The sequence below is a fragment of the Prinia subflava genome, chromosome 10, assembly GCF_021018805.1.
Source record: "Prinia subflava isolate CZ2003 ecotype Zambia chromosome 10, Cam_Psub_1.2, whole genome shotgun sequence".
Classification (NCBI taxonomy): domain Eukaryota; kingdom Metazoa; phylum Chordata; class Aves; order Passeriformes; family Cisticolidae; genus Prinia; species Prinia subflava.
In genome coordinates, this window is record NC_086256.1 from 18472681 (window position 1) to 18488160 (window position 15480).

Consider the following 15480-nt stretch of genomic DNA (forward strand, 5'->3'; position numbering starts at 1 on the left):
ATTTATCAGGTTCCTATGTAAGGTACATTGTTTAGATGCTGGAAAAAATGCTGCCATGTTGTCCAACATGGGCTTTGTCCTGGGAGGCAGCAGGTTTTTTCCTCCAAATAACAGACTATACTGAGGTAGTTGCACCAAAGATTAGAAAGCCTTTTCATGAAATATTCATTAAAATTTGTCTATCTTATGGACAGAACAATCTTTTAAATGAATAACTAAAACAAGCAACACCCCCTCACTTGCTGAGGGCAGATTTATCTATGGAATAACATGTGAATTCAATACACACAGGAAATTCCCCCAAACAGATTTTCCTGAGGGACTGGGGGTGTGGGGTGGGGAGAAGAGGAATATATATACAGACACTGCTGCATTTTTGAATTCTGATATGGCAAGCAAAGCAGAACAAAAAACATCTGCCAGTTCCACACTGCAAAGCCCAGCTCCCACATGCCCTCCTTTCTCAGGAGAGGATTACTGTTTTAATATGCTGAGTTCACATCATCTACTCTGCATTCAGTGGGGAAAACAAAAAAACAAACAAAAATATATCTATACAATTTGATTTAACCCTGATCTATGCACACAGCCCCAGAAGTGGCCTTTCTGCAGGGAAATTGTGTGAGGACCAGAATAAAGTAGTCTTCCTTAGGCTACCAAGCAATGGTAACTGCAACTGCAGCTGCTGCTGCAGCCTCTGGACAAACTTCTGCTTGCTACAAACCCCCAGAGCCACTCTCTGACCAGGTAATCTGCACAGCCATAAACTCACCAGCTCCTCCACATCTTTGTCATATTATTTCATACTGCTTTTGCAAGTGGGTTTATTCAGTGATATAACACTGGTCCCTGCTTCTGCAGTATGCTTTCTGTTGCCATGGAAGCAGTGAAACCACAGCCATTGCCTGTGTCCAGCACTTACCAAAGCCTGGGAGCAAAGGCAGACTTTGCTGCAGGGGGAAGAGAGCACCTGGGCAAAGAGACAATGACCTGCAGTCACATTTAATGCAGTGCAACTTTGCTCACACACTAGACTGTACTGGAAAATAATTTTAAATCATGTTTCTAATAACCATGGCAGATACTGCCTGCCTGACAAGCACAAAGAAAGGTGCTTTCTTCACCTAAAGAAATTTCATCAATAATGCTTCTTTAGGGGGACAAGGCCTTGGGTCAAACTGAGCTCTAAAAAAATCAGCTTGCAGTTACCAGGGGCACTCATTGATTGCCAAGATTTCTTTTTTTGACAGAATAATTAATCACTCCTAAAAACTCATTCTAGATGAGTCAGAAGAGGCCTATAGTCCACATCTATGAATTTAATCTTTTAGTTCCCCAATTCCTTTAAATGTTTTTTATGAACTTGATTGGGTTTGCAGAAGCAAAGCATAAACAAACAACTTTATGCTTTATGCTAAATGTTCCATGACTGGTCTCTGAGTTTGCTTGAAGGCAGGTACAAAAGCTGTCAGGAGTAGTGCAGATCTGTACATATGACTATCCAACACACAGAGGCATTCGTAAGCCACACATCACCACACTTTCTTGTAAGACTACCGTGATTGAAATGGACAGGAGGTGGCTCTGAATTAGTTACCACCAACACATTTTCCTTTAGGAGAGCGTATGGATGAGACACTCATTGTGGTGGACTGCCCCTAGACAAACACCAGGTGTCTACCAAAACCTCTCTATCACTCCCTTCCTCAGCTGGAGAGGGAACAGAAAATATAACAAAAAACCCACAGATCAGGACAAGAACTGGGAGAGATCACTCACTAGTTACTGTCTTGGGCAAAACAGACTAGACTTGGGGAAATAAGTTTAATTTACTATCAATTTATCAGTAAATTTATTACCAACTTTATTGGCAGCTAGGAATCCATTGCTGGCAGCACACCAAGGCTGAAATGGTGAAATGGCACCTTATGCTATACCTTGGTTACTTATTCCTGAGGAAGTGGTTGCTCCAGCTGAGTCTCAAGGGAGGACCTAAGTGAAAGCCCAGGAGAAGGGTGGGAAATGCACCCTAGACATGCCCATATTTGCCCATCAATGTCACCTTTAGACTAGTGCGAGACAGACCTGCCCCATGCTGGGATGCAGGCACTGAGGAGCTTTCTTCCCCTCTGTTGGACCAGAATCCCCTGTAGCTGTGTGAGTCACTGAGCCAGCCATGCCACAGCATGCTGGCAGTAGATGCAGCTGTCCAGCTCACAGGTTTCCAGGAGTGCCTGATGCCTCTGTGAGGCTGGGGATGATGAACAGTTCTTCTGCAGAAGGTGTGCTGAGGGTGAGGAGCTGGGTCACCGAGTGAAGGAACTGTATGAAGAAGTGGACAGGCTACTCAGTATTTGAGTGAATGAGCAAGAGATAGACTGATTATTTTCAGAGACACTACAGTCTCAAGGCTTTTGGGAGTCTTGAACCTCCAGTGTAGTGGAGAAGCAGGTGGACTCAGAACCTACAGAGTAATTAGTGAAAGAACTGTTAGTCAAGGGGCCTTTAAAGATGAAGGTTGGAATTGGGTCACTGTGCATACCAGGACAAAGGCTCATCTTCCTTCTCAGCACTTGACTGGCCCATGGAAGTGGTCACAGCCCCAAGCCTGACAAAGTTCAGGAAGCATTTGGACAATGCTCTCAAGCACATGGTGTGACTCTTAAAGATGGTCCTTTGCAGGGCCAGGACTTGGTCTTCACGATACTTGTGGATCCTTTCTAACTCAACATGTTCTGTGATTCTGTGACAAGGTCTGTCACCGACAGAAAGTGACATCACAATATGAGTCTTTTGTTCATTTTGTTCATTCAGAGAAGCACCTGACCCCCTTGATTCTCCAAGAATGAAACAATTGTGTGTGAAACAGGCAGAAAAGGTGCTCTTGAATAATTTTTATTAGAGTGTGCTGATTATTTTCAAGCCATATTCATGGTTTCACGACAGTCAAGGCTGACACAGTAAATGCAATTTAACTGTTATCACTCATTACCTGCTCTCCCCAATAATAGTTACATATTTGGAAAGACCAAATCTTACAACAGTTCCTCAGTTCTGGCTGTTTTACTTGAGATAACTCACCAGTAAAGTTAACAAAAAGAGATTTCTTTATTCGAAGGCTAGACTTGTACTGATGGGTATGAACCACTGGACATCCCCACACCACTCAGAGTAATTTCCTGGAATTTAGTGCTGGTAGACAGACACAAACCTCCACTGCTCACAGCTCCTCTGTTCTGAGTAACCACTACCTGGAGGCCCCTGACATGCCTTTCACTAGGCTGCCAACAATTACTCTGATTCCTGAGCCAGCAGAAACCCTGTAAATCTTCCCTAACAGGGTTAAGACAAGAATATGTGTTGGTATGGCAACGTGTGTTGCAGCTCTGAAAAGTCTTTTTCAATGATTTGGAGTCAGATTTGCCTTCCCCACCTGCCTGCAGGCATGAAGTACATTTTTGATTTTACCCTCTCATGAAGCTTGTCTACTCAGTGCCGAGCATGGACTGGCATATCCACTCTGGATAAATGAAAAGATAAGAGCTAGAAAAAAAAAGGGGCTGATGAGAATCTTCACCTCCACTGCCATAGCAGCCAAAATACTAGCAAGCATCTGAACAAGAACAGCAGGTAATTTCCCATTTTCCCCCAAAAGGAGAAAGGAAATAAACAATGACTGCTTGAGTCACACTTCTCTCCTTGTACATTAAACTGAACATCGCAATGCAAGAATAAGCTTATAGCACAAGACAACTTTTGCAGACCTTATTAACATGCTACAAAGAATGAAAATGCTGTCTTTCACAGAGAATTCCTGCAGGCCTTATCCAGGGCACCTCTCATTGACATCAACAGGAGCTTGACTGAAAAAGGCTGCAAACTTTGATCCATAAATAGGATCTTAGCACATTTCACCATGGAAACAATTGCTCAGGTTAATTCTGTTCTCTTCAAGACTGTAGCAGGAACTGCACCAGATACTTCATAGATCAGAGAAATCACATGCCTCAGTATTGTACATGGGGTTGAACAGCTCGGTTTGGCTCAGTCCCAGTCACACTACTCCCCCTGACTGGCACTAAGACTGAGGTGAGCTGTCATTAGCATCTTGATTTCAAAAAGAGCACACCTGCACGAAGAGAACATTGGTTGTATAGGAACGCTATTCACTGGAACGTTCTACTACTCTGTTTCAGAAAAAAATATTTCCCAGAAACAAGGTAGATGCAGCAGACACCTCAAGGAGCATCCCGAACACCCTGATGCCCGCAGGGACCCTGTTCGGGTCTCTCAAACCAGTGGGTGTGCGCACAGATCTCCAGCCAAAGCATCCCCGCGTGTGCGCGCAGGCCCCGGGGCTCCGCTGGCCCCGGTGCCTGCGTGGCCCGGCTCGAAGGAGTTAAATTGCCCGGGACCCCCGCCCGCAGAGCCGCTCCTGACGTCAGCCCGCGCACGGCGCAGCGCTCGGCGCGGCGGCGGAGGGGACCCGCGGCGGGCGGGCGGGCGGCTGCGAGCGGCCGGGGCAGCGCTTGGCCGCGGGGCCGCCGCCCGCAGCCCCGCCAGCATGTCCGCGAAGGAGCGGCAAAAGGGCAAAGTGACCAAGGACAGCGTCACCCTCCTGCCCTGCTTCTACTTCGTGGAGGTGAGTGGCGCTGCGCCCAGCGGGCTGGCGGGGCTGGCGGCGGGCGCGGGGAGCGGCGCGGAGCCGATCCGCGGGAGAGCGGTGCGCCCGCGGAGAGCGAGCTCGCCTCGGTGCTCTCTCCGCAACATCAGATGGAAAACCCTTACGTGATGCTTTGTCCGCCGAAATCAGCAGCGAAGCTCCCGATAAGGAGCAGGCATAAATGCATCTCATCTTTCCAGCCTTTTGAAGCAGGAATTATTTCTAAGAATTATTCAGAAAACGCTCAACTAAATCGGGCTATGTGCACAGGAACCTCTCGGGAGGAAGACATGTTCCAAGAAGGGCTGGCTTCCAGGCAAACGCCTCTCTCGTTGCTTTGATAGAATAAAAATCACGTTCATAAGGGAATGCTTAGAAAAATAGAAATGTTCTCAAATAGGTAATCACTGATATATTTTTGCTGACCCCTGAAGTATGTATTTCCTCTGCCAGAGCTAAAAATGTCTGTTTGGAAAAGAGAATGAGGTTCTCGGCACATCTTCTAGGGCAAAACCTGCTATGGCTGCTCAGCTGGTAGCAGGTGGAGTTGCAGAGACGCTGGCTGCTTGGTGTGTCACTTGGAGGCACTTAGCCTCCCTGGAAAGCACAGTCACTGAGGCACTCCTGGAGGATCACGAGTAGACACGGTTTATGCTTAAAGAAACTGTTGTGATGTGGATTTGTTTAATGGCACAGCAGAAAGAGGAAGGTAAAAATGTTTTATGGGTTAAGTGTTTCATGTGACCCTACTCACAGGGAAGAGATTCTGAGGCACTTCAGAGTATACAACTTAGGTAGGACACAGATTGTGAAAATAATGTGAAGAACTTAATGGTAAAGTACGGTGTAAGTTAACTATACCTGGCACTCAAAAGCATAAAATATATAGAACATAGGGTGAAATATAAAACAAAATGTATTTTCTCTCAGATACTCTTCAAGGGCTTTGGAGGTTCTCCAGAAGGTGGAAGGGGGTTGAGTTCAGAAGGAATTTTAGGCTACAGTGGGGATTTTCTGTTCTGTAAGCACCTGAATATGGTCAGCAGCTGCACCAACTGGAAAGCTGAACAGAGACTGCTTACATGGAAGCTTCAAGCTCATCCTATCAATGTGATTAGGCCTGCTCAAGAAAAGCCCTTTGATGGAAGGCACTTGCTGTGCCATATATCTTATATTAGCTTTGCATAGGAGGGAGAGGTCAAGCTTGGAGCAGCCCCTGAGAAAAGGTAAGGGGCTTCTTTACTCTCTGTGCCCTCTTTGCTGCTTTGGGAATCCAGACAGGAAAGGAGGTGTCTGTACCTCAGCCCTGAGCAGGACTCTGATGCTGGAAGTGATGTAGAGGTCCTGCAAGACACAACAGAACTTGTGCTGTTAAGTGAGCTGTGCTTTGGCCTGCAGCAAGATGGGATGAAATGCAGAGCAAGAGCACAAAGTGTGTGCCTGCTGCTCTTATGAGTTGCCAAATGTAATACTGATTGTCTACATATTCTTTCCCTAGAAGCTCCCTGCAGCTGTTACAAGGAATAAGGTACAGGATTCTGTGAGCAGTGAAGAACCTACATGAGACAGGCGAGTTCTCTGCTCAGGTTTGGACTGCTAGGTCCTCAGCAAGTCATTTCAAGCTTCATTTAAAAACAGGTGGAGATCTTTTCAACACCCAGTTCCTCTGAAGGAGTCAAAGTCCTCAAATAACAGAAAGGTCTCCTAATGAACTTTTAAGATTTCTATGTTATTCAGTCACAGGAATGGTCAGTAGCCTGTGTGAGCCCTTCCCCACCAAGAGTAATTTCTTCTTATAGAAGTGCAGACCTACAGCCCCTCTTGAGCTGAAAAGTAAAAGCAACATCAAGAGAAAAGACTGACTGCAATACACCTGAACCTAAAGGTTGATTAGGAAACTTTTTGGAGAGTTATCAGCCCTGTCCCGTCGCATAGCAGGAGGATTTGAAACCATTTCCCACTTTTCAGCTGAGTACTCAAATCACTTGGGTAACAATTCATGTGGTACTTGAAAGGAGCATGTAGCTTGTGTTCCCTGTGAACGCCCACTCGGCGTTTGCACGCATGCGCGCTAATTCCAATCAGACTAACGAGAATGCCTTTCTAAAGCTTTGGAGCACAGCAAATGCCATCACTTCAGCAGCATCAGGGAAAGGACAGGATGACTTAAAATCTTCTGTTGTGATTGGTGCAAACTGAACCAGATTAAGCTGTACTCCATAAAGAGGGATTTATTCAGAGATCGTTTAATTGCAATGAGAAGTTTGCAAGTGTAAGGGATAGAGAAGTCACCCAGTGTGGTTGATGGGCATCACCATGTAATAAGGATTTCTTTGTAAGCAGGAGGTAAGGTCCTAATGCAATCCAACAACAGCCAACTACTTAAACCCAAAATTTACCTACTTTAAGTAAAGCTTTCTGTATTTTAAAGCTTTACTTTCATAAATGGATGGTAAGAAACAGGCTTTCAACCTCTTGCCTTTGAATGCTGTGGATTCTTCTATGTCTCTTTTCTTTTGGCACTCATCCACTTTTATTTTCCCTTTTCTGTTTGTAGCAGACAGTGCCTTCCCACTCTGAATTGCAACAAAAAGACCTCATAGCCCATTAAGTTTCCACCTTCAAACAAGAAAAGTAGGACTTGCTGATATCCACTTTCCAGAAAGACCATTGTTTAGAAAATACGTTTCTAAACATGTGTTTGTTTTTTTCCTCTTGAATGCTAGACAAGAGCAGTAGACTTGGAAAAATACGTTGAGTTGAAAGTTAAAACTTTTTCAACATGGAAGGAAAGGGATATATTCATGTTATACAAATGATATACATTTTAAAGAGTGAAATGAGTGAAATAATAAGTGTAACAGCCAACATAAACGCAGGCATGCAGAACCTTAGAAACAGCAACACACAAACACAGTTCTGACACTAAGTGGTTTCAACTGTTAAGATCCTTAAGAATGTGTTATGAATGAGATTAACTCCAGTGAACAAATGTGTTTAGGTCAGTGACTTTCAGGCTTAGCTAAAAATATGATTGCATTGAAGGTAGGCAGGCCAACTGCCCTGGAGAAAAGGAGACTGAGGTGAGACCTCATAGCTGTCTACAGCTTCCTCACAAGGGAAAAGGTAAGGGGCAGGTACCAATGTCTCCTCTCTGGTGAGAAGTGACAGGACCCAAGGGAATGGCAGGAAATTGTGTCAGAGGAGGTTTAGGTTGGATATTACGGAAAGATTGTTCACCCAGAGAGTGTTTGAGCACTGGGACAGGCTCCCCAGGGAAGTGACACAGCACCAGGCCTGACAGAATTCGAGTGTTTGGTCAGTGGTGTCAGGCACAAGGTGGGACTCTTGGGGATGGTCCTGTGCAGGGCCAGGAGTTGGTCTTCAGTGGTCCTTGTGGGTGCCTTCCAACTCAGGACATATTCTGTGAACTGATGGATAATTCAAACTGGCAGGTGTTTCCAGCAAAAGACTTAAAGCATAAAACTAACATGCTCCTCTTAAGTTCATTAGAGCTGTTCTTCATTTACACAGGAAAAACAAAAGGAGAATCAGGCTGGAGCTTTGAAAGACAGGGAAATGGAAAGAAAATGAAGAGACAGCTTCTGAAAAATGTGGATGGGTCATTCTCTAAAAGCATTAGAGGCAAATAAACATTATGAAGTAAATCTCAACACATTTTCAATTAGATGTTTTGAAGTTTCATGATTCATAAAAGAAAATAACTTGATGACTTACCCTATGTCTCGTAAGAATGTTTTAGAGGTTATTTTAAAGGACTGGTAATAGTTCTGCTTAGCAGAAACTCTGATTAGCATTCACTCCTGAGAGCTGAATAATTTTAGATTGCCTTGTGCACACTTACCTGAAGGACTTGGTAATCATCACCATCAGGCAGTTAGGCCTCTTTTATTCCTAATTATGCTTAAGGCATTTTAGGGTTCTGTAGACTGACTGGATGCGTTATCTGAATTTCATTTGCTTAGCTGAGGAAGACAAAGCTTTCCATGAAAATTCATAGCCCCTCTGGCCTAGTGGAAATTGCTTTTCATGATAAAAAATCTACATACCTCTGGGAGATCTTGAAAATGAGTATTCCTGGAGCAAGTTTTGGGTTTTGCTAACTGACTTTGTTTTCAGCATATTTGGAGTATGTCATTATTACATTCACTAAGAGAAGAAATATCGATGTCTTGAATTTTAGTATCAATCTGGAAAACTTCCAGAGTTACGTAGTGTCCATTCCTGGCAGAGCAACCACACTTTGGAGTCAGGACAGACAGATTTCTCTTGGTAAAGGAAATAGACTGTCTTTAGTCATGCTCTCCCGTTTCAAAAACTCCTGGTTTGACTCCTGTTCTCATGGAAGTTGCATAAATTTTACCTTTGACTTGAATGGCATTACTGCTTCATCCAGTGCCTAATGTGGGAATGGAAAAGGTCAAGGTGTTGTCAATCTGCATGAATCAATGCATTTATTCTCTAGCTAAATTGTGTTGCTGTAGCACACACGGCCTTCATCTGTTGGTTGTGTAACTTCCAGGGATTAAAACTGGAGATATTTTAGACACTGTCCCTTGTGCAGTTAGATTTGCTTCCTTATGTTGTCTTCCAGACTCTGTGTTATGAATGCATATGGATACCGCTGCTTTTTCTACATTTTCCAGAGCTCAGCCAGGCCTTAATCAGTTTGGAAACACTTCTTCCAGTAGTAAAAGACCACTTCTTTTCCTTTTTTCCCCAAAGGAGTTGAAATTCTCACCAGCAGAAAGCACAAGGATCTGTTATCATTGTAGAACTCCAGGCTGCAGAACTCGGGAGGTCCTGAGACCCCACTGAAATAAGTACACGCAGAGAATGGCCACTGTGTCTCAGTAACAGATGCTTTACTTCCTTTTGTTTCTGACATACACGGAGAGAGCTGGCTTTGAAACATCATTTGATACTCAGTAGCACTTCTTAGTCACATCTGGAGTGGTTTTCAGCTGTTCAGCCATGCATGACCCATGATATTTAAATTACAATGACCTGCAAGTCATGTATAGGTGTGACTGCAAAAGACAAAAAAAAAAAAATTAGGGGAGTGCAGTGATTAGGATAAGAGAGAGAATAGGGTGTAGGAATAAATCTTCCTTTCTATAAACAGGATGTTCAGATCTAAAGCATTAAACTTGAAGAATGCTGTGCCTTGGAGGCACAGTGTAGTCATATTCCTGTCTAGATTGGCTTTCTGTTAAATTAGCTGGGGGCTGCACCCAACAAAGATCGCCAATGGCAGAAGACAAAATTATCCCTCTGCTACTGTCAAAGTAGCATGATATTTTCCAAATACATCTTTTTCTCTCAAAAGAGTCAACCACGTGTGAGAAGGGGGAGGGAGAAATACATTGATCTCTCTGCTCATTGAGCTGACCTGGTCTCATGAGGCTGACTCTCAGAGGACAGAGGTCAGATGTGTTTATAAAGCTGCATTACAGACCGATATCCTCAAAATATTAGGAGTCTGAGACCTGAGGAGGCTGCTATGCATTCAGAGCAGCTGTATAATTCATTGGCCAAGTCATCAATGTTGCATCCTCCCTGTCACTTCTGTGCTTATGGAAGAGCTGTACAGCCTAAACAATACCAGCTTTTAGCAGGAGATGACCATAAAAGAGGAATGAAAAGGGAGGTGTCACACCTGTGCCAAGGCTGTCTTTGGAAAACAAATGCAAATGCCACAAGCTAAATGTCCCTTCTGGTTTTTCCTATGTGCTTGGCAAGTGTAGAGTTTGAGTAGTTCTCAGTGAAAGAAGGCTCTGCTTCCTTTTCAGTCCAGCAATATCCTCTTGACCTAATACTTCCAGTAGTAAAAGAATAAAATATGTTAGAAATTAATGGAGATACATTTTTCCAAATGACTACCTCTTCCAAAAATTTGTAATCCTGCCATCTGTGATCTTCTTTTTTATTGTTAAAAAGCTATTACTTTGGAGCTGAGGTTAATATAAACCAGCGTATTGTGGAACCTTAACATGCACAGGAGCTGAGCTATTACAAACATGGTATCTTGTCTGATAATCCTGTCAGTTAAAAGTTCCATTTGTAGGGAGTTCAGAAGTGGCTAAACAGCATGGAAGAAAGCTACTGGAGAAGGGCTGGTACCTACAGGATTAATTTTTTTAATATATATATGTACAGAAATCAGCATGCTTTAATGAGTATAAAATAAATTGTAGCATTGTGTAGGGACTGGCAGCTTTGTCCATTAGAGATGGGGGTTTTGAAGAAACTTTTAGCTGAAATTTGGTGACACTGACCTGAAAACAACCGCCTTTTCTTGAAGTGCTGCTGTTCTTAACTTACCATAACACTGCAGCAGGAGCATTAAGTAAATTTGGAAATGAACAGTACATGTAATATCCTAAATCTCATTGTATGTAGTTATTAATTGATTATAACAATCAAATTTTAATTGAATGTAATTATAATTGATGTAATCAAACAATAATGCTTAAGGAGTTGTCAATTATATTTGAAGTCACACTGAAAAGAAATGCTTTACTGGTGTTTTTGTGTTTTAAATTTCTGTCTGAGAATTTACTTTAAACACATATATTTAATACCATGTATATATAAAACATATAATATAGAAAATCTGTAACATATTTATAGATTTCTCCTCCCCAAAAATATTTTGTTTAAACAATTTTTATTTTGTTGGTTTCTCCCTGTAATTGCTGCTTCACATATATTTATGAAAAAAGAAAAGGAAAAAAGCACATTTAGGGTTACTGTGCATTCAGCATGACTGAGATTTCTGATGAAAGAAATAGGAATTGTGTCACTGATAGATCAGCTCTGGTTTTGGTCTTACATATACTGAGACCTTTCTATTAAGATCTGGTAAAACATAAGGCATTTGAAGAATTGCATGAAGATAGCTGTTGTATTTCCAATGCTAGACTGTAATTGGTAGTCACAAAACAATAAAACCAATGCTGAAATATAGATAACCTAATTTGCCAAAATGTTAATTATAATAGGTTTCAGAGACATCTGGGATTTGAAATTCAGCTTTAAGTTGAAATTAAATCAAATAGCATTAAGTGTAGGAGAAGAAAGACTGTTATATCATGTATCTGTATATAATTTCCACAAAAGTTAGACAATGGTAGGTCACAAGTACTTTAGAGAAAAGGCCAATTCCTTATGGCTTCAGGCCAGATGAAACCTGCATCCAGAAGAGGGACAAGGAGCAGCAGAAACTCCAGTTCAGACAGAAAAGCAAAAAGCCTTTATGGATGAAAGCCTTAAATTTCTGAAAAGACTGAATGCATTCATTTATAAGCCTGAGACATTTAAGAATTAACTTGAGAACATAGATCTAAAGATCTCGCTTTTCTGTCAAGCCAGTCCCGTGCTCTTATAGGCATCCCGTGCTTAGTACTCTCTCTTCAGAGAGTTGTGGTTCTCAAAAATGAGAAAATGGCAGAATTTGGCCGATGCCATTTCTTAATATGGACCTGTTCTGGAAGGTGTTCAATCACAGTAATGACCTCAGTATTCACCCCTGTCATGATAAGAGAATTCCATCCTCTCCTCCTGTCCATTGTGAATCTCACAGCAAGGTACAACAGGACAGCAGCCAGGGCGGCTGAAAGCTGCAGTTGCTGTTAGTAGTTGGCTAAGGAACACCTTGTCTTCTCCAACCCACTACAGCCTTTTTCTTGTCTCATCCATCTGTTGTGCCTTGTCATTTAGACCATGAATTCCTTGGCACAAGGATTGACATTTATGATAAATTTAATAAAATCTTCCACAATGCCACAGTCTTGTCATGGGAACTAAACATAGTTATTAATCAGACCATCCTTCTCTCAAGGACTTGGCTGATATTTTTTTGCATGCTGGGAAACCAATAGCATTCATTTGCTATCTCTTTGAGGCAATCCTGTTTATTTACTTGATTGCTTAAAAGATTCCCAGTTCCCAGAAAACATGAGAAACATCAGGAGGCAGCTTACATACTCAAGAGCTTTTTGCTTGCTGTGGAAGTGTTGCAGAACAACCTAAGAATCTGAGAAATTCCTGTCCATCCAAGTCTAAAAATTTTTTACTAAGTATAAAATATCCAAACAGTGTATCAGGCATCCCATAACCCTTTTGACAGCTAGGCTAGTCATACCCTCTTTAGTCTGCCTCTGGAAAATCATGTCTTGACTTTCTCTGAAAGCTACATCCATGCTACTTAAAATATAGAGGGTAAAATATAAAACTAACAGTGTACAATTTTAGAGAATTTATAGAAGCCAGGGATTCCCAGGCTCTGTCCACTTGGAGAAGACTTCCCTGCTAGGCCCTGACCTTCCACTGAGCCATTTGCAAGACCGCTGCTGTCACACCAGGGCTGTGTTCCTGCATTACAGAGAATGCAGTGTGGTGGAGTTGTAGGTGTAGGGTGGGTATGGGGCATGTGCTGGTACTGGGGACCTCAAGGTCATAAACAACTGACCTAATGGTCAGATAAAGAAATGCAGAATGCAGCTGGCAAATCTGCAGGGTAACAGATCAAAACCAAGAATCCAGCATATGTGAACTGTGCCACATATAGTAAATTGGGACGTAATGGGAAAAGAGAGGAAGGCGTAAAAGTGCATTAGCAAACAAAAATTAACCAAAGTAGTTCCTAAAGTGAGGAAGAATCCCCTTCAGCATTATATTGCTCCTGAGAAAGCATTTGGATGTGCTACACTGCAGTTCATTTTATACTAAATAACTACTTGTTATTGCTAGATATAAATACAAAAATCATGCAGGGATGTACCATAGAAAGATATGAAAGTAAAATAAATTAGCCATGGTCTGATTTCTAAGGTTTAAGGACAAAGCCTGTTGGATGAGCATCAGTCCTGACTCCATGTAAACTCAGTATAAAACCTGTAGCTTGTTAGTAGGAGTGATGATACTGTATTTAATGATTTAGTGGGCTACAACTCTACAGGTTCCTTGTTTTCATACATTCAAAGTAATGGAAAACTAATCTTAGGCTAGTTTTAACAGAAGCCTTTACATGTACCTGGGGATACCCCAGCAATTTTGGGCCCAGAGGTTAAGCAGTAACCAGCTTCTGAGTTTTGGGCAGGACCAGCATGGGTTCTGTGCATAGGCTGTATCATCTGACCTGTAGCAAATTGGGCTTGCACTGTGATCCTAGACAATATTAATCCTCACAAGTAAACCAGAAGCACCCCAAAATTACCCCAGAGCAATCATGACATGTCTCACAGAAGGGAGATGAACAGCCTGGAGAACCATTATCCCCCACCTCTGAACTCCTCTCTCAGCCCTCTCTTCTTTCAGTCCTCTGTGATCTATCATTGTGATAGCTGTCCGTGGCTCTTGGCCAGAAGAAGGATTTGTTACGTGCCCCATCAGTTCAGAGAAGTTGTTGTGCTGCTGAATGCTGCTTTGGTTTGTCCTACTCTATGTAACACAGGAAGTTTTCTCCGTACAACATCTCTGGGGTTTGCATCCTTGTTGAACTCTTGGGAACAGCGAACATCTCTTCTGATGTTTGGACTATTCCTCACTCAATACAGTAAAAGTTTTTAAAGTATTAACAATGTTGATTATTATTAATAGCAAAGTTTGTGGCTTAATGAAGGCTTTTAACTTACAGTTTAAGAAAATAGCAATGAGGGAAAAGACAAGAAAATCTTTACATTTAAATTTTTAAAAAATAAATAGACCACAAATCAAACTTTTTCAGTAGCTGTGCTGATTAACCTTCTGACTTTAAGAATCTAAGCTGAGCAGGGTTTGACCATTTGGATCAAACTTTAAATTTACAGGTCTAAATTAAAAGCTAAACAGGCATTTTTCTCCATTTTCCATCCAAGGAAGTAAGAGTATAAAGACTTATTAGTCAGGATTAGTCAAGAATTGACGTTGGGGATTTTATTATTCTAATTAGGCACAGGAAAATTCTTATTCCAGTTTGTAATTAAAACAATACACATTCTACCACCTAATTATATTTGACATTTTCAAGGTGTTAGGCGCTGAAGTCTATAATTACAGAAATGCTGGTGCCTTAAGCAGAGCACTCCATAAATATTCATATATTAAATAGCCAGTTATACTGTTTAGAAGACATTAGAAACATTTGTCTTTTCCTTTTTAGAAATATTAGACTTCTAGAAGACACATTTTATATTTGTGTTTTTAAAAAGATGGGAAGAAAAATGTCCTTTGGGATCTGACATACTGTATATAGCAAATTGACTAACGACCTATTCATTAGTATTGTAAGCAGTTATGTCAGAGATTCATAATCCTTTAGAATTATATCTTTTCTTTAGCAGAATGGATAATTGTAGTCAGAAATAACATGGGAGTCCTGTACTGAAGTCATAAGACAGTAAAATGCAATTCCTGAAATTCCTTGGTTTTTTTCATTAATAATAGAGTTACAGCTTACATACAGCAGTTTAAAGAAAAGTTATTCGCTGCCTTTTATTTTAGTGTTCCACAATAAAATACTACTTCAAATATTGCCTATTTTTGATTGTTGAATACTGCCATTTAAAACAGTTGCCTGCCTAAAAATTTTGTGATCCAAGTTGAGTTTGCCTTGTGGTTAATGCATAAGGTGTTGTTCAAGGAGAGACTTTCCCTTCCTGATGTCGGAGAAATGGAAAAATACTGAAGATGAAATTCTGAGTGCAAGGTGTTCATGAGTGGGCCTGCTCTGTGTTTCCGTTCTGGGAAATTAACCCATGGGGACATCTTGATAAAAGGGCATCATTTCTCAAAGGAAGGGACAATAGGCATCT

At 41.7% G+C, this 15480-nt stretch overlaps 1 protein-coding gene across 2 annotated transcripts in view; it reads left to right on the forward strand.

The window, feature by feature from the left end:
* Positions 1-4564: 4564 nt before the first annotated feature.
* Positions 4565-15480, forward strand: part of PLPPR4 (phospholipid phosphatase related 4) — a 30846-nt gene continuing 19930 nt past the window's right edge. For both annotated transcript variants that reach the window (XM_063407578.1, XM_063407579.1), the window contains exon 1: positions 4565-4642. In XM_063407578.1, the coding sequence (XP_063263648.1) occupies positions 4565-4642 (78 nt within the window). The remainder of the gene's footprint in view (positions 4643-15480) is intronic.